This window comes from Fonsecaea erecta (genome assembly GCF_001651985.1).
Source record: "Fonsecaea erecta strain CBS 125763 chromosome Unknown Scaff1, whole genome shotgun sequence".
In the NCBI taxonomy this organism is placed as follows: Eukaryota; Fungi; Ascomycota; class Eurotiomycetes; order Chaetothyriales; family Herpotrichiellaceae; genus Fonsecaea; species Fonsecaea erecta.
In genome coordinates, this window is record NW_017387244.1 from 503,878 (window position 1) to 527,063 (window position 23,186).

Genomic DNA, 23,186 nt, shown 5'->3' on the forward strand with positions numbered 1-23,186 from the left:
TGCACAGGCAATATTACGTGAATTTCCCATTATGAAACTCATTTGTTCAGACGTTACAATGGCGTGGATCAAAACTCCAGACCGGAGAAAGCCAAGTTCAGGCATTTGAGGCAACGTTTTCGTGCTCAAAGCGTACTTACACCCTCAAACTGTCCGGGATGAGGCCTTCAGTGGAACATTTGAAGTAGCACAATAAGAATGAGAGACGCCACAGTAGGTGTTGCTCTGATATCCTCTAACGAAGCCGCTGAAGATCACCACCGAGGCGCTTTCTCCCCAGGTCGCGAAACATCTGATCTTGCCAATCTCGCCGCAGTGACAAGATGATTTCGAGAGCCCGAGTGCTCATGTTGAAGTGCGACATTTCGCCCAAAGCCTGGAAGCATATCGACAGTTGTTTATGCGCCTGCACTCCTTTCGAACTGGAGAAGACGCAGCAGTTATGCACATGAATGAGCGCCGCCGTGAGGATGATGGCGACAATCTGTGCGTGGACGCGTCGCAAGTTCCATTGCTGCCGATAGATGACGACAAGGCGACAGATGGCGTTCGCGGAAGCATCGCAAATGCTTCGACTGTTGTCGACTGGGCCTGCTTCGAGCATGTTCGTTCCCAGCGCATCTGGCGCGGATATAAATGGCCTCTGCAGGAAAATGACGGCTTCGTGAAATTGCAGACTGTCCCGAAATCAGCAGCTGTTGGTGACGAATGAGCATATTCCAAACATACTGTAACATGATCACTGCTGGAGCGATGGGCGTGTCGGCATCGTCATCGGAATCCAAAGGCACCTGCATGGCGGCAGGCAGAGAATTCCGCCAGTGTTGCAACTCTCGCATCATGTTTCTGGCAAACGTCTTTGCCTCGGTCATTGCCACCTGTGGCCCAGTATAGCTAATCAACGATCCATCAGCGCGCTCTCAACTTTGGCAAAAAGGCAGATTGTCTACCAACAGAAACCTTGATATCTTCCGGATTTTGGTTACCAACCGCGCCATGTAAACGTGGGTCTGGCCGATGACGGTCACATCAAGGCCGGCTGGGATCTGTGCCGAGTCACCCTCGTCCACATACGGTCGCCATGTTTCTGAGTTTAGTGGTGCAGGAAATGGTATTCTCTGATCATCGTGTCGGAGTGACGACGGTCTGCCACTGTAGGCGCTCCACAAGCTGTAGAAATGGTTCCAGTTAACTCACACTATCGACTTTACACATTCAGACGAGTAGAACGGAGTACTTGAAGCATAATACTCACATTTCCAATCCTTCCGTAGCCCAGAAGACTGTTCGACGTAAATTTGTGATGTCTGGAGTGTCATCGTCTGAGACGCGCGCGTGGTCGAGCTCCAGATGTAATCCCAAGTCTGAAAGGAGTTGCACCGCCATTCCTAAATCTCCATATGAGACGCTGGTGTCGCACGAGAGACATTCAACTTATATACCTGCACAGAGCCATCCTGCACATCGAGTCAGTGCCTGTGAACGAACAGCATAACCGAGGGAACAACTCTTACCTCTGGAGTCCCTTGCATAGGCCGCTTCGTGGGCCGACAAAGTTACTAGTGCTTGGATGGTGGCCACGCTCGGGCTGTCCATCTCGATGTCCAGGAGCACCTTTGCACGGTGGGCGAAGAATTCGGCTGGGTCGTCTTTGATTGCCGGGTGTTTACGAGTTGCATAGGCGGCACCAATTCCAAGTCTAGATCACACAGGTCAGTGGCCTGAACACTAGTCTGAGAATGATGGCTTACATTGCGTTCTCCAGCGTCGGAGAAAAGTAGATGGTGGTGTTACCCGCGCGGTATAATTGTCGATGGTGGTAATAGGCAGCCTCATCCACGACACAGAGGAACGTGTTGTGCCAGGTGAAAAACAAGGTGGTGAGATGGTCTTCGTATCGAGTGTCCGGAGGCCAGTGTAGACCAGCACGTTCAAGGGCATCCTGACCATGCGTGCGAATTGTGCGAATAGAGGGCTGGAAACAATGCTGGAAGCCGTTGCGGATCAGATGCAGATTGCTGGTAGCACCATAGTATCTCAAATGGCCATCCTCAGCGATGCGAAGACAACCTAGCCGACTGGCCAATTGCTCCGTGGGCTCGTCTACCCGCACTTGGCCGCTGTCTGCTTCACTGGCACTCGGTTTACGAGCATTAAGTCGGTTGGAATCATTTGATACGGAGAATGCCTCGGTTTCGTTGGTGAACACTGGGTCGATATCATGTGCTGTACTGTCCTTTGGCATGTCAACATCGGGAAGTGGTAAAAGATGGGCCGTATCGATCGAATGAAGGTCCAGCAGATCGAGCTCGTCGCTCGCTTCAGCGAAGCCTTCCTGCCCAGCAATTTCGATCCAATAGTCGACTCCGGCGTCTGCAAATTGCGACCTCGTCCGAGGTTCGTCGCGCGGGAGAGGGTTGAAAGGATTGAATATTTGCTCTCCTATAGGCGACGGCGTCGAATAGGAAGCATTTCCCAACTTTGAAGGAGCTGGACTCGCCATCGGCCACTTAATCGAAGAGTTGCTCGTGAGGATATCGTCGGCATTGGCTCCGTTGTTCTTGACATTCTTGTTGACGCCGGAAGAAGGTCTAGTTGCGCTCGATGTTATTCTTTCTTTGCTTTCATGACCGTGATGGACAGACTCACTTTCGACGATCTTCGCCCAATAAACAATCGACATCACGGTACACGCAGTTGGAACACCGGGGTTTCTTGTTGTCGCACTGTGGCAGTCAGAGCCCTAGTCCCATTTATGCCCGATGCTGTCCAACTTGTAGGAGAAGACTGACTCGGATTTTGGCTCTCCTGCAGGTCATACATGCGTTGGAAGAGTATCGCCGCTTCGCTTGTCCTTCACCTTCGGGTGGCATGTTCCCTAATCTGTTTCGGTTTCTTCGTCTATAGTACTGAGGCAATTCGAATGAGGCAGGAGAAGCTCTTCTCTGCTGGGTTCAAGCAGAAGAACCCTCCGTTCGCCACTGAAGGGTCCCTCGGCAAAGACTAACCTTCTGTAAGTATGGCGAATTCCGTGGTCTTTTCCGATATCCGGCCTGGGCAACGACCTGCAAGGGGCAGCAGCGCCAATGAGCCTCCCCGCAATAAGGGCTCACTAGGCTGGGTCATGAGGTGGCCGTCTACCTGGTGAGCCCGGGGACTTGGTTCTTTGGCTCTCCGTTTCCCCACAGCGCTGTCAACAAGGGGGTGGAAGGAGGGACTGGGCGAGTCGAGTCCATGGTCGTCGCCGGCCCCTCTCAGGTTTCCACACTGTTAGCCGACGATGCCTCCACACCACCAGTAGCTACTCCAGGTTGACTGGGCCTATTCTGTCGCTGGCCCTCGTGGCCATATTTTGACTTGGTCCAGCCTGGTAGCCTCTTCTTCTTTCTCCAAACAGCTTCGGTGTTGGGTCTTCAGCACGCAACATGCACCAAAGCCATAACATGATGAGCATACGAGAGAGCCCTGAAGGCTGTTTTTCGGCAGCGACAACGACCGTGATGAAACGAAAGCGCCGAGCGATCCGCGCATGTAAATCTTGCCGTGAAAGAAAAGTCCGGTGTGACCAGCAGCATCAAGGCATACCATGCACAAATTGCAAGCTCGACTCGAAGCCGTGCGTTGTGCTTCATCGCAAGGTCGCCTCGTCTCAGTGTGGAGTGCAGCCCGAAGTGGATCGTCCGATGCTTTGTATGTTTTGATCCTTCATTGTCAAGAGATTCTCTTTTCTGAGGACTAACAACCAGACAACGCCGCAGCGAGAGGTAGCCCAACTTGTTCCTACGAATCTCCGAGACAAGTCGACAGTAACGACGGAAGCATGTCTTTATCCAGACAGCCAGCCTTGCTTGATTCCGCAATCCTACAGACACAGGAATCCAACAAACGGCGGACCGGTGGCCTACCATCGTTCATTGCAGCCTTACCCACCCATCTTGACCCAGCCACCATTGAATTTCTTGCCAACAAGGGTTTGTTTGAAGTTCCATCGAGGACAGTTGTGAGACAGTTTTACTCGGTATATTGGGACACCATCCACCCCATTTTCCCTGTCCTGCATCCAGGGCGTGTGGCACTGGCTTCATCTCCTGGTGCAGTCCCGAATAATAGGGAAAACCTCCGTCCCAGCTTGCTGGAGGTATGGGCAGTCATCATGGCTGTTTGTCCCGTAAGCTACCAAATCGAAAACGACTTCAACTGCTGACATCGACTTAGTTTGCACCAGCGCCACTTCTACAGAAGCTTGGACACAATAACGCCCAAGACGCTCAGCAGCTTTGCTATGGGCGCGTCAGGCATCTCATACATTGCGATGTCGAATCTGATCCTATCAACCGTCTACAGGCCCTCTTACTTATGACGCAAAGCACTGAGGTCAGAGACGGTGCAAGAGATTGCTGCTTCTGGTCTGGGACTGCACTGGCTTATGCGGAGTCCCTAGACCTTTTGAAAATTGTGCGTGCTGCAAAGGATGCTGAAGACAAGGCATTTTTGCACCGATTATGGTGTTGCTGCTTCGTCAGTGAGACGATTTTCGCCTTCAGTCGGCGGCGGTTGCCAAAAATGCGAATCGCTGTCGAAAGTGAGCATATTTTGCAATCACACGAGTTCAACGACCAGGAAGCCTTTAGGAGTCTCGTGCGCTCAATGTCTCATATCCATGATATGCTCTCGATAAAGCACGCCGCTCCCTGTCCGTCAAGCCACCATGATACCATTGCATATGGGAGTGAGGAGGGCCCTTCCATGGCTCTCACGAGTCCGGAACTGTCTCGTTTTCGAAATCAGTCGCAGAAGATCGCAGGGAACCTGTTTGAGAAGCTCAGACAATCACCAGATGAACATCCCTCGTCGAATGCTGGGCACCGTGTGGCGTCTGAGCGCATTTTCTTGCGGATGATTATGGCGGCTGCAGAATGCGTGTTTTACTTTGACTCAAGTTGTACATTGCGGTGCCGCCATACAGCAAATGACAGAGTGAATTGCAGGAAGCTGAGAAAAAGGGCATGCGATGCTGCACATCAAGCTTCTCAACTAGCCCAAGATGTATTGGGTTCACAATCTCCCTATTTCATGCCAGCTTGGAGGTGAGTTTGTGATCGCGCTGAATGCTATCTCCCGCTAATGCACGAAGTCTCCATTTTCTCTTGCCTCCCGTATCAATTTTGATCCTCGAGGCCAAATCATCCCATGGAGAGGCACACAGCCTCGCGGTTCAAAGGTTGACATCGTTGACGGGGCTTCTGCAAACGCTCGGAAAGAGATTTACAGCTGTGCAACGGGCAGTGGCACTGTTAGAGGCTGCGAGCAAGGGTGCTGGCGGCCTCTTACAAACACCTGGAATCCCTCCACGAAACAGTATGTGCCATCATATTCTCATCAACTCTTTTGCTGACTGGTTTTCAGTCTTCTCGACACCTCCAGGGCCTCCTGGGCCGGTCACGGAAGACGGAAGGAATTCAGGACAAGGCAGGGCGATCGCCGGGGAACATGTGAGCCCCGACAATTTTGAATGGATTCGAGCAGCCAGCCTCGCGGAAAGTCCATTAAGAAAGGCCGCAGGACAGGACATCGACGGCCTCTCATCGTGTTATCTCTTCGAGCTCGAGGAGGGCTGTGATGAGGAGCAACTAAACGCTGCTGGCAACACAGTGTTTGGAAGCTGGTCGTCCCATTCGTCGTTTGATCCTTACACTCAACCGTGTCTCCAGCCGACCCTTAAAGAATTTACCGCAGCTGACGACATCACATCACCTTGGCTCGGTGCATGGGAAGATATTTTGCAGGGCCAAAGTTAGAATTGATACTCTATTGCAGACCAGCGGACGCTTCCCACAACCTACAGTCGCATGCTTTTATACAGCGAATAAGGAAACGCCTACGGAACTATCACGTCTTTCAGAATGCCTACGTTGTGTCTACTATTGAACGCCCTGCTTTCCGAGTTGATTTCGCTTTCGTGCTCGGCATTGTAACCCGCGCACAAGCTTCCCCAGGCAGCATCGGTCTCTGACCACACAGACATTTCCAGAGCACAATCTACTCCAGACGAAGCTGTCTTCTCTGGGGTTACCCCAGACGCACTAGTCATCGATTGCCCTATCGACGGGTCAGAAAAACTGGGGCGACCGGAATTCCTCGGTCGGAGATTGGTGAACTCGGAGATCTATTCTCCTCGGCATCTAGGGCATCGACCAGGTCCCCGTGACCCCAGACTGTTGGGTATATACCTGAAGGGTGCTCCAGCTCGCTCATGGAACCATTGGCTATTGTGAACTCCTTGATGGGGCAGACGCATCCTTGGTGTTGGTGCTACTAGTATAATTACAAGATCCAAGTCCACCTACTTGTCAACAGTTGCGAAGCATTTGGCTTCATCACCATACCGTTGTGAAGGATGGGGAACTTTCACGTTGGCTATTGGAGCTCGCTCAAAGGAGTGTGGCTCCAGATCTGCATCATGCTCTCGTCCGCCATGGCCTTTCTGCTGTTTGGCTACGACCAGGGAGTGTTTGGTGGTCTGATCGCGACTCCGCAGCTGCTGAACGGGCTCGGGATCGCGTCCTCTGATGCCAACCTACAAGGGACTGTGGTGGCGATTTACGACATCGGTTGTCTGGTCGGCTGTATCGGGACTGCGATCTTTGGCATGAAAGTCGGCCGCCGCGTCCTGGTGATGATCGGATGTTGTCTTCTGATTCTCGGTGCTGGACTGCAAGGCGGAGCAACATCGGTCCCAATGATGATTGCTGGCCGTGTTGTAGGCGGATTCGGAACGGGCATCAACTCCTCCATCATCCCCGTGTGGGTATCAGAGTGTGCACACGCCTCCCGCCGCGGCGCCCTCGTCTCGGTACAGATCTCGATCGTTATTCTCGGGCTTGTGATTGCCTACTGGTTCGACTATGGGATGGTCAAAAACATGACCGGGGGGATCGTTTGGCGCCTTCCACTCTACTTTCAAATCGTCTTCTGCGTTCTCACGCTTGGAACTATTACACTGCTGCCCGAATCGCCACGGTATCTCTACAGCAAGGGCCATCTCGAGGAAGCAGACTCGGTTATTGCTCGCATCTTCAACGTGGCGATCGACCACCCCACTGTTCTACAGCATCATCGCGAGGTCATACAGGCTCTGGAGGTTGAACATGAAGTCAAGTTCAAGTTATCAGACATCTTCTTCGATCGGTCCCCTGTCAATGCAACATGGCGAATCTGGATTTGCATCCTGATCCAGTTCTTTCAACAGCTTGGAGGTATCTGCTTGATCGCATACTACGCCTCATACCTCTTCATCAACAATCTCGGCATGACTCAGAATCAGGCAGGCATCACCTCGGGAGGCCTGTCCCTCGTCTTCTGGGGTGGCACACTGACCGCTATCTGGTCCGTCGAAGTTCTGGGCCGGCGGCCCGTCTTGCTCTGGGGAGCCGTGGGCTGCTCAATCTGCATGATCTGCTACACCATCGGGCTTGGAGTGTACAACGATTCGTCCTTGACAGCATCGGTGGTCTTTATTTTCCTATTCGAATTCTGCTACGGTTGTTCGTGGTGCGGTTTGCCTTTCCTCTACGCGGCTGAAGTGACACCGCTTCATCTGCGTCACGCAGGCTCAGCACTGTCCGTTGGTATGGAGTGGCTCATGACTTTTGTGGTGGTCAAGGTAAGTCGTCCACAATTTGCTGGTCCGTGGATATGATCGGTCTAACCATTCTCTCACACAGGTTGGCCCAATTGGCATCACGCATGCTGGGTGGAAATTCTACCTGCTCTTCTGCATCGGCAACGTCTTACAGGTTTTGTTCATTTACTTGTTTGTCAAGGAGACAAAGGGTCTTACTTTGGAAGAAATCGACTACCTCTACGCCAAACCAGAGCATCGCGCAGAGCTTGAGGCGAAGTTGCACCACGCCAGGCTCGACAAAGAGGATGGAGAAGCGGCCCTGACAGATCAAGGAGATGAAAAAGACCCCCCGCATACACAGTATGAGTATTCGCCTAAGCGATCTTCCTAGAGATGCTGGGTTTGCCAAACATAGCAACTTTTCGAGATGAAAATTGACATCGGCTACAATGTACAGACCCTATGTAAAAATCAGAATAGGAACAAATACAATATACAGGCAACTGTCAGCTGCTTCCTTTCCTTATTTTTCTCGATGTCAGCAGCCGTTCGAGGTAGAACCTTGGCTATTGCTTCGCTTCTCAATATTTCTTTCGGGTGGTCCATTGCACTATCGGCTGGGACGCTCTGGGTCAGTACTGTAGCTAGCTGCTGGTCCAGTTCAGGTTCAAACTCCATTATTAGCCCAGAGAGACAGGCATTCTAAGTCGAGCAGTGATAATTTGCAGATTCATCTATTCAACTATGGGATTCTAAGACGCATGTATTATGGTCCAACAAAAAAGGTCGGCTGTCTGGTCGAGTAATAAGCAGTTTTGCTTAGTTGATGTCGACAGCTTGCAGAAGTGTTAACAATCACCAGGGAGGTCAAACACCACCACGGTAGGTCTTCCTTGGTCATCAATTGTCCCATTCATGGACCCCCTCCACGATAGGCGGGGGAATGTCATTGTCGACGAGGTAATCAGTGGTATCCTGTCCACTAATCTGGGCCACGGTTGTTCCGTTGCCCAGCCACGCCATGGTGTTGGAGCCCAAGGCGTCAAGGTATTCATATTGAAAATCTTCGAAGCGGGGGTTTTCCAGAGCCTTCTGAGTATGAATCGAAGCGCCGGGCCACAGCGCAGTGACACGACCGTTCTGCTTGTTTCGTTTAAACCAGGATTTGCACTGTTTTGTTGGCTTCTGTTAGCTAGCGGCAACAGCACCAATGAGACCGACAAGGAAGGGGCAAAAGAGAATCTTTTGAACATACGGTTTCGGTGAAAACTGTTTTGGAAAAGTATTCGTCGACGTGTCTGACGAAGTCGCTGGTGGCTTTCTCGCTGATCAGGCAACAAGGTCAGCCATATGTATTCGTGCTCGAGGTCCAACGCATGTTACGTGTCAAGAAAAAGGGGGTCATGGGGGGCTTTCCCACGTACGTAACGACCATGGACTTTATGTATTCTCGCTGGATCTTCTGTACAAGCTTGACGAGATAGAGCGTCACCGACTCGAGGAAGAATATTGCCGACCCGGATCCGGCGCCACCATTGGGGCCAAAGTAAAGGAACAAGTTTGGCATTTTCGGGACGCAAATCGAAAGATAGGCTTGAGGGTCGGGATTCCACATATCAGCGAGAGTCGTCCCGTTGAGTCCCACGATGGGTGGTTCGTTTTCCATGGATCTGCACACCAGTCAATGGGTCAGCTCATATAGAAGCTGGGAGCAAGAACAACATACGTGTCGTAGCCTGTAGCGCAGATGATCACGTCCACTTCGCGTACCCTTCCATCATTCGCCTTGATACCGTTCTCTACGACCGTGTCGATTCCACAGCCGATGAAGTCCACATTGTCCTCGACCAGCGCTTCCAAGAAGCCGGGACCAGGCGTGAGCCGGCGGCAGAATGGCGAAAAGTCCGGCCGTAAGCTCTCATAGATGTGTGGCTTCTTGGAGAGTTTCTGCTTCATCGACTCGTCGTTCAGCGCGAAGAAGGCTTTTTGCTCTTCCGTGCCCTTGAACAGGATTTCGGGTTTGGCGTTCATGATTCGTTCAATTTCTCGGCGGTATCTGAGATACTCTTCGGGCTTCTCACGGTACATCCTGAGCTCATCGGCCGAATATTTGTCTGTGAAGGTAGGTCAATATTCCCTAGTCTTGTGCTACCAGATCGGTCTGGTCCGAGAGGAAAACTTACAATTATCCGTCACTCCTCGGTTGGATTTGTCGGCGCCGTAGCCAACTGGTGATACCCATGTCTTGCCCTTCATGTAATGGTCAATTCGAGCCGCGGTGGGCTGGAGCTGAGGCACAATCTGAATGCCCGATGAGCCACCTCCGATGACAGCTATTCTTTTCCCTTTGGGATCCAGCGGAGTCTCCCAGCTCTTTCGATCCGCCGAGTGTAGGAGAGTTCCTTTGAAATTGCGAAGACCTGGAATATCTGGCCACTCCCACCTATTTAGAATTCCGGTAGCTTTGATCAAGATGTCTGCTCGATCAGTGAATTTCTGGGTTTTCCGTCAGCACATGTGTGAAGCCATGTGTAAAATAGTTTGCATACTCTTCCGTTCTCGAGATCCTCAATCTCAACCTCCCATTTTCCGTCCGACGCCTGCCACCGGGCTCCAAGGAAAAGATGCCGGAGCTTGACGTAGCGCTCAACATCATATCGCCGAGCGACATTCTTCAGGTAGCGATGGATTTCTGGGCCTTCAGCATAGAAGGAACTCCAGTTGAGGTTGTTCGCAAATGTGAATTGGTAACTGTGAGCAGGAATGTCGCAGGCCACACCAGGGTAGCTGGAAGACATAGATTAGCTCCCATGGCGTGGAAACGAATAAAGCAATATGGCTGGTGTGATAAATACCGATTTTCATGCCACGTTCCACCGATGTCGTCCGATTTGTCGTAAATCACAAGCTCCAGATTCTTGATCTTCTGAGGGAACCGAATGGCTGTCAGCATGCCAGAGATGCCCGCTCCTATACAAATCACTTTGATCGGGCGATCATCGTCGATAGGCTTTTGGCTGGGTGCTGACCAGTCAGTCTGCGTTTCGTTGGCGGCAATCATGGCACTGGTAGAGTCTGGCAATATCCTTGGTCACTCAGGTATGGTCGCAAACAGGACTTGACAATCAAAATACATTTACAGCTCCTACAAGCATGTCTTCAACCATCCATAGCCTCACATTCTCCGTTCCTCGGTGTTATACGGACCCACATTTCACGGACAGGAATTCGACCCTGTGTCGGATTTGCGGGGGGAAATGCTTCAAGTGGATCGTCCGAGGTACAAACAGCCTCGACTAGTATGAATTCCGAAGCTGTTGAATTATTCGTCGACGTTTCTGCCACAGATCCTTTGTTGCTGGTGTGTTTGTTTGCATCATCCTTCTCCGAGAGGGATGCTGAAGCAAGTCAGAGCAAAGACGAGCGGAAAGCAACTGAAGCGCTAAACCCGAGGCCAGCGGGCATTTCAACGGAGATGTGGCGAGTTGGAGTTTCCCGATCAGCCAATTCGCTACTTGGATGTACGGGTCGTTCAACATGGCATTAACTGAGGGCCGAAGCTGAGGAGACTCCTGAGATGTCCCAGAAAGATACAATGTAGGCCAATCCATTCTTGACACGGCCATCGTTGGTGCCCTATGCACAAGCATTTATCTTCTTCACGACCATCGGAACATGGGATGTGGATGCAAAGTCATGCAGGACGCTTCTGATACATGGGTTGTCTGACGCTAGGACTTTTATGTGGATACAGATATAGGCACTAATGTCCTACTTTACGAATACTTCATGTAGGACGTGTGGAAGTATTTCTAGGTTTCCAGCAATGAACAGACCATTTCAACCAAGTGGATAAGATAATTCTACTACTGTATTCCATAATCCGGGCCCAGAGATCAAAATCTCTCAGTACTCAGTGGTGGGGAGAATGGTCAAAGCTAGGATCAGTTGTTGCCATTTTGAACTGGCACTGAATTCTCCTCCGGCGTCTTCTGGGGGATTTGTTTTCCTGCTGTCCAGCGATAGTTAGACGCGGATGATCATCTCTTACTCTAGGATCATCCCATCCGCACTGGAGTTCTATTTCGGCGTGTCTCCGCGGGCAGCGTAACCGTCCGAAAGCAGGCCACGACGCCCTCAGCTCGGGGTAGAGGTACTTGATGATGTCCTCGAAATTGCCCCGTAATATCGCGTACGGGATGCTGAAGCCGTAGACGCCAGTCTCGCCGACGATCCTTTCCAGCTGGTCGACCGGAGAGGGCGAAAGAACCGAAGTGGGGTCGAAGAGAGCGGACGAGGGAGGTGATCGACTAAATAGTCATTTGTTGCAAGAGTAAAGCGGCAGGTGATGAGCTAGCTAACAAGTTGTGGGCGATGGTTGTTCGGGATTGCATATATATACATATATACTGCTTTCCTATGAATGATTTAGAACCATTCTCTAGAAGTTTACGTTTCGTTTCTAGGTATTAACTCCTGGAAACAGCGGTGCACGACCGGAAACGATGATAATCCTGGTGTTTAAATCTTTCGGCTCTATCTAACACACGATCCATGAGCTGGAATATATTCTCCTTCTCCTTCCCCTTCTCGTCTCTGCTCAAAACCCGCCTTTGAGAGTGACACCTCCAGCTTTCGCATCAAATTCAGCGGCCTCATTGATGCCGACGACCCTAAAGATATCGTAGATCCCTCCAGCCTTGTCCTCGCGCTCAGTCACAATGCCCGTGTCGCGCAGCTCCTTCATCGCGCGGCGGGTCGAGTTGTAGACCTCGGACAGGGAGAGGATGGACCAGATGACGATCTTGAAGCCCATGTCTTTCGCCTCCTGCGCGCTGATCACGGGCGTGACCCCACCGTGCACGATGTTCAGCAGGCACGGGATCGGGTGCAGGTCTTTCACGGCCTGGCGCGCTTGCTCTTTGGACACTAGCCCTTCGAAGAACGCGACATCTGCACCGGCCTCGTGTGCCGCCTTCAGCCGCCGGATCGCCTCGTCGTATCCTAGCGACTGCAGCGAGTCGGTGCGCGCGATAATGATGAGGTCGCGGCCCGAGGCTTCACGCGCCATGCTCGCGGCGCGGATTCGCGTCAGGTATGTTTCCAGTGACACGAGTTCTTTATTACGCAGATGGCCGCAGCGCTTGACGAACGCCTGGTCCTCGATGTGCAACGCGGCGACGTTACCCTCGATGTACGTCTTGGCCGTGCGGGCGGCGGAGAGTGACGAGCCAAACCCAGTGTCAGCGTCCGCGATCACAGGCACCCGCCAGTCCAACCCGGCGATCATGCTCGCGTTAGCCGCCATCTCGACCATGTTGATGATGCCCAGGTCCGGCGCGCCCACGCGACACGCCGCTGTCCCCGCCCCTGTCATGTACAGCGCGTCGAAGCCCATGTCCAGCGCGATCCGCGCCGTGTAGCCGTCATACACGCCCGGGCACACGACGATTTTGTCCGGGTCGCTGATCATCTCCCGCAGAATGGTGGCGGCTTGTCGCCACGGCTTCTTGCCCTCACCGTTTTGGGGGTCCATTCTCGTGGCCATGGTGTATGTGTGTGGGTATCAGAATGTGTGGAAGAATCTAGAAATGAAAAGGTTCTGTCACGATATCCCACTACGCCAGACAATTGACGAATGCTTATTTACATTTATATCCTGGTCTGGAAAAAAAGATGCTTTTGTTGGCGGAGGTTATGGATCGTTTGGCTGGGCCGCGCGAGACGGTACATGCATACGAGTACCGAATGTCAGTCACCTGGTGTACAACAAAGTATCACTGTGAGGGATTGGTTTCACGCAACCACTCGGTACAGTACCCCAACCCCAATATCATCGTGCCTCACTTCTCACTCCGCGAATTCCAGGCGACCAAAGAGGCAAGTTGATTTCCCCACTGGGTGGGAAACTGTGGAGTCGAGTGGGGATTAACATACATCAACCAATAGAAACTCACAGGGCTCTTAGCCAGCGATGACCCCTGTAGCCTGCACAAAGTTGTCTTGGGGGATTTGAAAGCCCGGTCTCGTCCTTTCTCTTGAGAAGCGATCGGGCGGTGCGAATACGGATCAATGCCTGCGAGTTCGGGCTTGGTTCCCTCTATATGAGGTCCGAAGCGCATGAGCATGGCCGATCGGAGGCTGGCTCCTCCTCCATAGAGACCAGCTGTACATGACTGTGCTGGTTCTTATGTAAGATCTGGGCATGTTGGAAGCCTGACAAATAGAAACTGAGTGTCTCAAACCCTGGCATTATCTAAGTGCTTGACTGCCTTTGCTAGCCAGGAATATTGGGAGCCTTCTCAATTCAGGTCCAGGCCATTCCCAGTCACTGGTGGCGTGGACAAATGTGTCGGAGCACATCGACCATGCAACAATACACTTCTGCCTGACCCACCAGCACCTCCATTTTGTGTCGTCTGTCTGATATCTGGGGAGAACCTCACTCGCAAGCCAGTGGTCTTCTTCATGGGAATGAGGTTCTAATCGCTGATGACCGTCCCCGATGTCGCTTAAACGAGTGACTTCAGTGGCTGAAGTTTGCTTGTAGTCAAAGATCAACAGCGATCTTTTCGATGGGTGCCATTCGAGAAGACGCTGACATTCAACCCGCAAGCACTGCAATTTAACCAAAACCCTTCATCCCTGTGGAATACTGTTGTTGGATAGTCGGACCACAAGTTCAGATAGCAACAGTCCTGCCTGATCCGCGGTCATATTGTTCTGGAAAGCGACCTGATTCAAGCTTGCCCCGTTGGCCACTCGCGCCGCCATCGACTGAGCAAGCTTGGTACGAGCCGAAAAATCTTCTTTGTTGCCGAGTACACCGCTTTTGTCGACTGCTTTGTTGTCGTCGTTGTTGCTATTATTCATTCTGTTGGCACTCTTTGTGAACGCGCAAGGATCAGCATCCTGTGTGCACGAGGGCAAAAACAATCATTTTTTGAGATACTCACCTTCTCAGTGGTGGAAGATGCTTTGTTTGAATCCATCTTGTTCTCACAAACAGAAGTTATCGAGTGACTTGGACTCACAGAACTATCTGCGTGCGAATATGATGTGGATCGAGCTAACTCAAGAGCTTCAGGTACACCTTTTATAAGACAGGCAGTGGACCGTATCGTGATTTTGGCGCGTACTTACAAACTTCACTGGGAAAGGCTTATTCACAATGTCACTACAGAGAAAAATCTTCCCGCGCCATCGATGTTGACTTCATTCCAATGCGGTTCGTCCAGACAGCCTCGCGCCGCGAGGGGCTTTGCATGCAGTTGGGACAGCGCGCCGTGCATCCGCGTGATATTCTCGACTTTGAGCGTGATCGATTTTCCCAAGGTGCCAGATAGTTGGCTTTCTTCGTCCATACTTCTTTGTACCCTTTGTGATTGCTCATTACACTCGTGAATGGTGGGTAGGCGATAGCACGGTGGTACTTTGCCGCCTAAGCAGGGAAGGAAGCCGACAGAGACAACGGGGCATTGCGTTGCAAACAAACAGGCCAACCATGCTCTAGAGAATGGGCTCTGTGACCTCTAAAGCACGTTCAGATTGGATCAAGTGAGCAGCGAGCTAAATACCGATAGTCTTGATGTCCAACAACAAATCACAACTATCACCGTCAGCTTTTGAGTATGACGGAGTATCACAAATGAGCCTCAAGGGCCTCAACGAAGGGCTGGGGAGAATCGGTGAGGTTCCTCATGGTCTAACTCCAGAAGGGGTGCGGCAAGGACTGATTTGGGCGCAGATGTTCTGGTCCCCGGTGCATAGGCATGTTATTCATGCCGTCACCGGCTCATCAAGGAATTCTTCAGGCTTCTGCGGAAGACAGGAGAATCTTGAACTGCTGGGTGAAAACCAGGGGGAAATGCAGAACAAGAGGTGGGAATCCCCACCGAAAGTATCTATTTCTCATATCTGAGAAAAACGGAAACTCTTCTCCATCTACTATGGCTTCTTTGAGTGTTTGCGTCCTTGTGTTGGCCTCTCTGAGGACTGGATCTCACGAGGTCGCTTTCCGACAACTTTCTCATCAATAGGCAATTCTCCTCATGTATCTGGGCCTCACTGCCCTGATGATGTGCTATTCGTATCCTGGGTCATAATTTCTCGAACGCGCCTTGACTGCCTCAGCTCTGTGAATGATCGAGGGCCTGACTCGGTCGAAGGCAGTACGCGCCTGCTGCCTTTCTGGATCTCTACCTGTCACACTTCATAAATTTATCAGGCGCCTGTTCCTGAACACACACGAAAAGACAACTCTTATCCCGCTCAAAACCACCTCTACCAGCTACAACGCTACTGTTCAACATCGATTCCTACTGTGTCCTCTGCACAAGGCACGCAGTTGCATCCATGGCAGGTGAAAAAAATCGTGTATCACCACCAGAACACTACTGCCAACAGCCTGTTTCAACCGGCGCAATGGCTACGCAATCAACCCATCCAGATCCTCCAACTATCACTCCTCTTACACCACCCCCTCAGCATGGCCGTCCCACAGTTGTCGATGGGAAAGCGAAGACCGCTCCGAGCCGGTTTGTCAAGTCACTGACGGCAAAAGATGTGTACTTTCTCGCACCGGACCCATCTCTTGTGCCGAGACCCCTCGCCTTCCGCAAACAGACTCGAATTGTCACAGCTCCTGCTGTGCTTCAAAGTGGCGCTGTTGAGACCCGTCAAGCTGAGCGTCGTAAGGAGTGGGAATGCGAAGAGCAACCTCCCGCTTGTCACTTCCGCGACCGTCCTCGTTCCCACCAGCACGCAATCCTCGACGCCGTTGCCAGGGTAGTCGCCGACGGGCTGGACGCGTCCGAGGTCGCAAAGGACATGGATATGGAATGGAATGAGTTGGCTCAATACATGGCAAGTTTCGGCGTGTCAGCCAGAGATATTCCCAGTGTCTTGGATCAAGAAATCCAGTTGTTCTACTCATCCACTCCAGAGACCCACTTCAATGTCCGAGAAGGTCATCCTGAGACATCTGGAGCCCGTGCCCTGAAGGGTAGAACCACGAAGAAGTGGGAAGCCAGCTCATATGACGGGTCAGAAAGCACTCACAGTCGAATAGGTTGTCAAGGAGTTCCATCGTGGATTAAGGGTCAAGGTGACGTCTTTCGAGACAATCCTTCAGCAGTCGTCACACTGGTGAGTGGTACCCATGTCGAGAACGAAGACGTGTATTACGATGCCCTAGAAAGTCAAGATGAAATTACGAGCCAAGAATCCAAATTGACATCATCGGGCAGCGACAGCCTCACAAGTTATAAGGACCTGGCAATTCCAGAACTCCATCTCCCCTCTATTGTCGGACTGGTAATTATCTCTCCTCTACACGCCAATTTTGGGAGAGAGGCAATAGATCTGGGAGCCCCAAAGACACATGCTTCGAGATCCAAGAGATTGTTCTGGAATATCCCAAGTACAGTGTGGATGATCCTCGGCGTGATGGTTGGACGACTGCTGGGTATACTCCTGGCGGAGCTGCACCAGTTTGTGCTCTACCACTAATGGACGGGCTCCGGACAGGAAAGATCTATTCTGCTCAACCGAAGGATCTCCTGAATCTGCTCAAGATTGAAGACGCAAGGTGACTGAACTGCTTGATCATGTGCAATGGCAAGGTTTCAGTGGTAACGGGCGGGCGAAGGCAAGGGGGAATTCCTCAGATTGTAAGTACATTAACTAGGCTTTCCGTGGGTTACTATTTGCTTTCCAGGTGTTGTAAAGAGGTAATATGCATGTCGGGGCTGAACGAGGCTGTGGAAAAGGAGAGTCGAGAACGACAGGGTTGAAGTTTAGGTGATGAACATTTGCCAAACCCGGTAGACTCCTCGACTTCAATGCTTGACCACTTCCAGCTTATACTTTGTGAGGCAGCGGGCTACCAAAAGCTTCTGTCGAGTCGGTCGAACGATGCTCCGATAGAACGAATAACATGCTGCAGGATGCAAGATGGTGCCAGCAAGGCAAAATTTGGCAACCGGGTTAAGGCGCATTGGGTATCTCGTATTCGGGTTCGTGTTACGCATGCCACGTTCACCTCGCGAATCAGAGCGACCCCTATGGCATAGCAGCTATCAGAATGATGTACACTGTCTGCCCTGTCTTTGCTCCTTGGAGTAATTTGACACGTGGGATTTGCCATCACCTTTTGTCACCGGACGACGTCTACTGGTTGGAAACGCAGAGCGAGGCGCCTGCCCTGGGCTCTCTCCAAAGTCAGGCGCTCAGACCTGTGCTACGTCGATACACATGGGAACCATCTGAGCTCTTCTGGACAAGGATGTGCAAAATATGGCCGCCTACTTCTATATAGCTAGGAGAGCATATATAAAAAACCCAAGGACTTCAAGAGCTCTTCCAGCATCTTATACCAGCTCCTTCTGCATCCCTCTTTCTGCAACAGCTTTCCACATCCAGTATCAAGCTATCTCAACAGTCATAATGGCTGGACAGAGTAAGTACCTGTTTGATCTTTCCTTGTACACTCGCAGTACTCTATGCTGACATTGCCTCTTTCGAAACGCATCAGCCAGCATCAACCCGTACCTCCATCCCGTTGCCAAAGGCGCCTCTTCCGCCTTTGCCGTCCTCTTCTTCTTGTCACTGCTCTTGCATGTCTACCAAAGCAGGCAAGTCTGCCACTCGACCAGCTCAACGGAGTCTGTCCACTTCTTATGCAACTGACACCATGGGGTTGTGTGTATAGAAAGTACCAATCATGGCATTACACCATGTGTCTTCCCATCGCGGCCGGCCTGGTGGTTGGTGGCTTCATCTGTCGTGAGGTTTCGGCATTCAATGGCTCTGATCAGGTCAGCGCCGTCCAGGGACTCTTTTATACTGCGACGTGAGCATGATTCCCTCCTTCTATGCCAGCCGGTATTGGACTGACGGGGATTCGACCAGATATATTTTGATCCTCCCGCTTTGTGCCGTAAGGGATCTCCTTTCCACTCTCATAAGTTCGCGAGTTGACTGAATATCTCTTTCTGACACCCACCCAGCTCGTCCTTCATTTAGACTATCATCTCCTCACCAGTTTCCCATCTCCGATCCCCCGAATTCGTCCACCACTGTACCTCTTCTTCATTTCCATGTTCACCTCGGCCGTCATCGCTTGCACTGCCCAGGGCTGCGCGACATATTTTTCCCCTGAGGGCCAGCCACCAGGGCAGATCAGGTCAGGAATACGCCTCGTCAAGGCGTCCCTATTCTTGCAACTATTTTGCAACCTGCTCCTCCTCATCATTCTCAAAGTCTGGATCATAATGCTCTACGTCCGGCGCCGTCGGCTGGCCCAGGAAATACCCCGCCCGCCACGCGACGTGATCAAAGTGATGGCTCTGCTCGTTTTCTGGCTCGGCATGATCATCCTGACGAACGTCTTTCGCACGATCCAAATCTACGCTCAGCCCACTTCGCGACTGTGGACCAACGAGGGCTGGTTCTTCGGGTTTTTCGTCGCGGAGTTGGTCTTGTATAGTGCAGTGTGGCACTTGGCACATCCAGGACGCCTGATGAGCCAGCGAGAATGCGGGCTGGGATCCCGTGGGTCAAAGAGCAACGCCGGGGAGACCTAATGGTGCGAGCCCTGCTGAGCAGCTCTGACGTCGCACCAATGTCAACGAGGATGGGCTTAAGAGAGAACGAGAGAATTGAGTGCTAGGACAAATTGCGGTGAAGCGAAGAAACCGTCTTTCAATGCGAGTGTTGTCTTTGCTATTTCTTAAGATTGAAGCATGACAAGGGTGCAAGGCTGAGTTTCAGCTTTCCTTCCCGTATCGACTACGTGCGAGTATGTATCTCTCGCTCACAAACCAATAATATATTTGCCTTTCACAGATTTTATCGAGCACGAGGGGAATGCTGTTTGGTCTGGTGACGCTGCTCGGCAGTGGCTTGCGTCCTGCGTAAACGAACGAGTTCCAACGGTTTCCTTTTTCGACCGCACCGAAGATCTCCCGCTCCATCTCTTTCCTCTCACGTCGATCAGCTGTTGCTTGTTTTTTCTTCTTATCTTGATCAAGTCAAGATTGGGTTCTGCAGAAACTCTTGGTCTAGACCCTACCTAGCGGAGTTTGTTTGCAATAGTGCGAAGCCAGACCGCGATCTCCTTCATCACTTCGTAGGAAGTGAAGGTAAGGGCATCGTACAGCTCTGGTCTTCGCCTCCTTCCTACAAGAGAAGAATCTATGCATAAAACAGTATGGAAAGGTGAGAGAGGGCACCAAATACGACAACTAACTTACCAACTTCAGCCGTATGCACCTAGCATGCATGCACCTCAGCTCGCTTCAGCTGTCTTCCTCGTTAGCGCTCAGCTCGGTTGATATGGTTCGCCATGTATATAAAGTCTGGGTAAGGCGAGATGATACAGATAGATTCATGTGCTCGACGATATTGCTCCATCATATATGTCTATGAGGGACGAACAGGAATTCCCTTGAGGACTCAAACCCTCATAAGTTCATATCATCTTGGTATCACTTCATCCCCCAAAGCAGGAGCAATATGACCAGCCAAGAGCCCGGGCTTCTTGCCCGCTTCAACCATATTGTCCAGGGTACACCGCCCACATACACCTACACGACAGGTTCGGTGCAACGTGTCCGTGTCATCGGCATCCCAGGCTTCATATATCCCCCCGAGACGGAAACCGACGAGGAGCGACTGCAGTTTGCGCGTCAGCAGATCATCGAAGCCTTTACCAACCCGGACATGATCGAAAACGTGTTTAAGACCGCCGACAGCGGGCGACTAACCATCTTCATGACAGGAGAGAATGCCCTCTGTGGCCAGACTATGGCCGATGGCAAGACGTGGCAGTTTCCAGGGAAGAACACCATCCCCCTCAGCTGGCAGCCGGCGATCCGCGAAGTCCTCCTCGACTGTGCGCAGTACATCGCCTCGTACACCAAAGAAACCATCGGCTGCTCGATGACGACGACATACGATCTCGGCGTCACTAATGCGGCTGGAAAGAAAACCCTCTCGAATACGGCGATCCTGGTGTGTTCCGAGAACAACGAGGCGTGGTCAGTGGACAAGGGTATCCCGAGCCAGATTGACGGGTACGGTGACTGGGTGATGGTGGATACGACCGGCTCAGCACAGACCACCAAGGTGTTCTCGGTCAGTGACATCCTCGGTGGCGGCGCGACCGACGCCAATTCTGTCATGCTCTCGATCCGTATCTGCTTGGACGCCACACAGGACACACCCTTCGACCAGGCAACCGAGCTGCGCCCTCCAGATATCGTTCTCTGTCCGGCGCTGGGCGCTCCAGCCCGAGAAAGCTGGTCCAACGGACTGAGTTCCGTCGTCATGGTGTCCGACACAGCCGATCAACACGTCACCCGGGTCATGAGTGGTGGGACCGGCACGTGGCAAAAGGTCGATGGATTCGACGCCTTGAGCCACTACAGCTATATCGACACCCAGGCCGCAGGTCAGGCGTCACAGATCCTGGGGGAGAACTTGTTGCAAATTCATGGGTTCGCGCAAGGGGCTCTGCTGGCGGAGACGTTCACCCGTGTTCCTGGTAGCCAGGTGATCACCATGGAAGACGAAGAAACTGGCGCCAAAACGACAGTGATTGAAACCGCTACAGCTAGTATCCCCGCGAGACCGGAGCTGCCTGCCACCGTTGCCAGCCTCAACAATCTAATGGGCGGGACGTCGTCGGTCATCGATGCTGAAGGATTTGCGGACGGCGTATGGGCCGACGATCCGGACCATGGCCTGCCACCCGATGAACCCGTGGCTCCAGAGAGCAAATTGAATGATCAGAACCTTGCGCTCAAGCTGAATGGGCTGGAGCCAGCCCAGGCCAAGATTCTCCAGGAGCGGAGCCCTGCCGTGAGAAGGAGGAGGCAGAGACTTCACTATCAACCCGCCCAGCACTATGTCCTTGGGTCGAGCGGTATCGCCAGCCTCTCTCAGGAGCAGAAGGATGAGCTGAACCATCATTTCCGCACGGGACCCTGCACCGTCTCCATTCTGAACCCGACCAATACCAAAACCATCTCCGACGTTGAGGGACTTATCGGAACTCGTCGTCTGAGCACAGTATCGGGAGAAACAATCAGCCGCATATCTTACTACCACTACGTGAAGCCCCAAAATCCCTTCTACAAGGAGCGAGATGTCAAACCGTATAAAGGTACGGTGATCTACACTGATCGGTCGTACGCCACAGATCCGAAGAGCCACGAAGCAGCGTTACGAGCAGAGAGAGATCGTCTCCACAGATGGTTGCTGCACTTCAACTACGGGTGGCATCCCCTGAGCAAGCATAGCAAGTGCGCCTTCGACACGAGCCCTAAGCCAGAGGATATTCCCACGTACTTCAAAGACGCGCCCACAGCTCCAGTTCAGGTGAAGACTACCGCCCGAGCCATGGACGACACGCCGACGGATCTGATGAATGTTGTTTCGCAGTTCAGCGACCTGTGGCCCGACATCGCGCCCCTGGGCCAGCTTATCGACCTCACCAATCCCTTCTCCAACCAGAAGGGCATCCGGTTCGGCAAGATCGCCGTCACGACCATTGGCTTCGGCGTGACGTGGGCGGGGGCGAGCAATCCTAAGAACGTCAAGGACATCTACTACGTCAGCCACGCCATCGAGCTTTCCCCGAACCCACAATTGAGCATGGGCGGCTATGTCGTGCGCACCTCCATCATCGACCCAGCCGCGCCGGCGCCCTACATCTGCACGGCCAACGATGTCTTCCCGGCCTCGGTGGAGTCGGAGACCGGGTTCACGGGCACGGACCAGGACTTTTTGGCCGTGATGGACCTCAACGAGCGGTTCTTCTGCTACCCGGGGCTGCAGGTGCGGAACGTGTTCGTGGGACCGCGCAACTTCCTAGTGCAGAGCTCGTCGCCGCAGACGACGCAGTTGACGACGCAGCTCACCACGGGGGTCGACTATAGCGTGACGGGGAACTGGGGGTTCTTCGAGACGTCGGGCACGGGCAGCATCAGCGGCAGCGCCAGTTTTTCGAACAGCAAGACTACCGAGGTGCCCGCGGTCAAGGTCACCGACATGAGCTCTATGTACGGCTTCGTGCAGGATGCCATGTACCGTTTTGACTTCAGCAACACCACATCCGTCGGCTCCACCACCATCGACCTGCAGACCGAGCAGCTATTTTTTGTCGACGACGACCTCAAGGGCAGCCGCGCCACGGGCTCCGGCATCACCCAGCAGTTCCAGCTGATTGTGTATGGCTGGGCCTACGGCGGGAACAACCAGATGTACACCTGGCGCGAGATCCGGCCATTCGAGCTCGTGGTGCCGCCTCTCCCGGCCGGTGCGAATCCCCTGCCGCCGCCGCCGACTTGAAACAAGCAAGCATGCATGCATATACACAATACTGGCGCCATTCACGTTAGTTCGTCGTAGAAAATTCTCATCAGAGAATAGGCCGTGGGAAAGAAAGGAAGCAAGAAAGGAAAACAGAAAGGGCAGGAGCACAAAGATTCTACGCCGCGTGGGACAACTTGGATTCGAGTGCTCGGTTAATAGTGCCGTGCTGGCCGCCTGGTAAGAA

At 52.5% G+C, this 23,186-nt stretch overlaps 9 protein-coding genes across 9 annotated transcripts; 5 read left to right on the plus strand and 4 right to left on the minus strand.

Moving 5' to 3' along the window:
• Positions 1-235: 235 nt before the first annotated feature.
• Positions 236-2,683, minus strand: AYL99_00158 (hypothetical protein; the record flags this gene model as incomplete). Its single annotated transcript, XM_018831674.1, has 7 exons — positions 236-677; positions 730-894; positions 955-1,170; positions 1,256-1,388; positions 1,443-1,457; positions 1,515-1,699; positions 1,752-2,683. The coding sequence occupies 7 exons, from the start codon at positions 2,681-2,683 to the stop codon at positions 236-238; spliced, it is 2,088 nt and encodes a 695-aa protein (XP_018697553.1).
• A 1,470-nt stretch (positions 2,684-4,153) lies between these two features.
• Positions 4,154-5,798, plus strand: AYL99_00159 (hypothetical protein; the record flags this gene model as incomplete). Its single annotated transcript, XM_018831675.1, has 4 exons — positions 4,154-4,168; positions 4,216-5,087; positions 5,135-5,358; positions 5,407-5,798. The coding sequence occupies 4 exons, from the start codon at positions 4,154-4,156 to the stop codon at positions 5,796-5,798; spliced, it is 1,503 nt and encodes a 500-aa protein (XP_018697554.1).
• Positions 5,799-6,475: 677 nt separating this feature from the next.
• Positions 6,476-8,015, plus strand: AYL99_00160 (hypothetical protein; the record flags this gene model as incomplete). Its single annotated transcript, XM_018831676.1, has 2 exons — positions 6,476-7,663; positions 7,725-8,015. The coding sequence occupies 2 exons, from the start codon at positions 6,476-6,478 to the stop codon at positions 8,013-8,015; spliced, it is 1,479 nt and encodes a 492-aa protein (XP_018697555.1).
• A 509-nt stretch (positions 8,016-8,524) lies between these two features.
• On the minus strand, positions 8,525-10,685 carry AYL99_00161 (hypothetical protein; the record flags this gene model as incomplete). Its single annotated transcript, XM_018831677.1, has 7 exons — positions 8,525-8,794; positions 8,880-8,949; positions 9,049-9,294; positions 9,351-9,738; positions 9,808-10,120; positions 10,174-10,411; positions 10,480-10,685. The coding sequence occupies 7 exons, from the start codon at positions 10,683-10,685 to the stop codon at positions 8,525-8,527; spliced, it is 1,731 nt and encodes a 576-aa protein (XP_018697556.1).
• A 1,539-nt stretch (positions 10,686-12,224) lies between these two features.
• AYL99_00162 (hypothetical protein) lies at positions 12,225-13,172 on the minus strand (the record flags this gene model as incomplete). Its single annotated transcript, XM_018831678.1, has 1 exon — positions 12,225-13,172. The coding sequence occupies one exon, from the start codon at positions 13,170-13,172 to the stop codon at positions 12,225-12,227; it is 948 nt and encodes a 315-aa protein (XP_018697557.1).
• Positions 13,173-14,263: 1,091 nt separating this feature from the next.
• On the minus strand, positions 14,264-14,616 carry AYL99_00163 (hypothetical protein; the record flags this gene model as incomplete). Its single annotated transcript, XM_018831679.1, has 2 exons — positions 14,264-14,509; positions 14,581-14,616. 2 exons carry the CDS (start codon positions 14,614-14,616, stop codon positions 14,264-14,266), a joined length of 282 nt encoding a protein of 93 aa, XP_018697558.1.
• A 1,432-nt stretch (positions 14,617-16,048) lies between these two features.
• On the plus strand, positions 16,049-17,134 carry AYL99_00164 (hypothetical protein; the record flags this gene model as incomplete). The annotated part of the gene is made up of 1 exon (XM_018831680.1): positions 16,049-17,134. The coding sequence occupies one exon, from the start codon at positions 16,049-16,051 to the stop codon at positions 17,132-17,134; it is 1,086 nt and encodes a 361-aa protein (XP_018697559.1).
• A 1,226-nt stretch (positions 17,135-18,360) lies between these two features.
• On the plus strand, positions 18,361-19,209 carry AYL99_00165 (hypothetical protein; the record flags this gene model as incomplete). The annotated part of the gene is made up of 3 exons (XM_018831681.1): positions 18,361-18,476; positions 18,536-18,563; positions 18,634-19,209. The coding sequence occupies 3 exons, from the start codon at positions 18,361-18,363 to the stop codon at positions 19,207-19,209; spliced, it is 720 nt and encodes a 239-aa protein (XP_018697560.1).
• Positions 19,210-20,140: 931 nt separating this feature from the next.
• Positions 20,141-22,978, plus strand: AYL99_00166 (hypothetical protein; the record flags this gene model as incomplete). The annotated part of the gene is made up of 1 exon (XM_018831682.1): positions 20,141-22,978. The coding sequence occupies one exon, from the start codon at positions 20,141-20,143 to the stop codon at positions 22,976-22,978; it is 2,838 nt and encodes a 945-aa protein (XP_018697561.1).
• Positions 22,979-23,186: the final 208 nt, after the last annotated feature.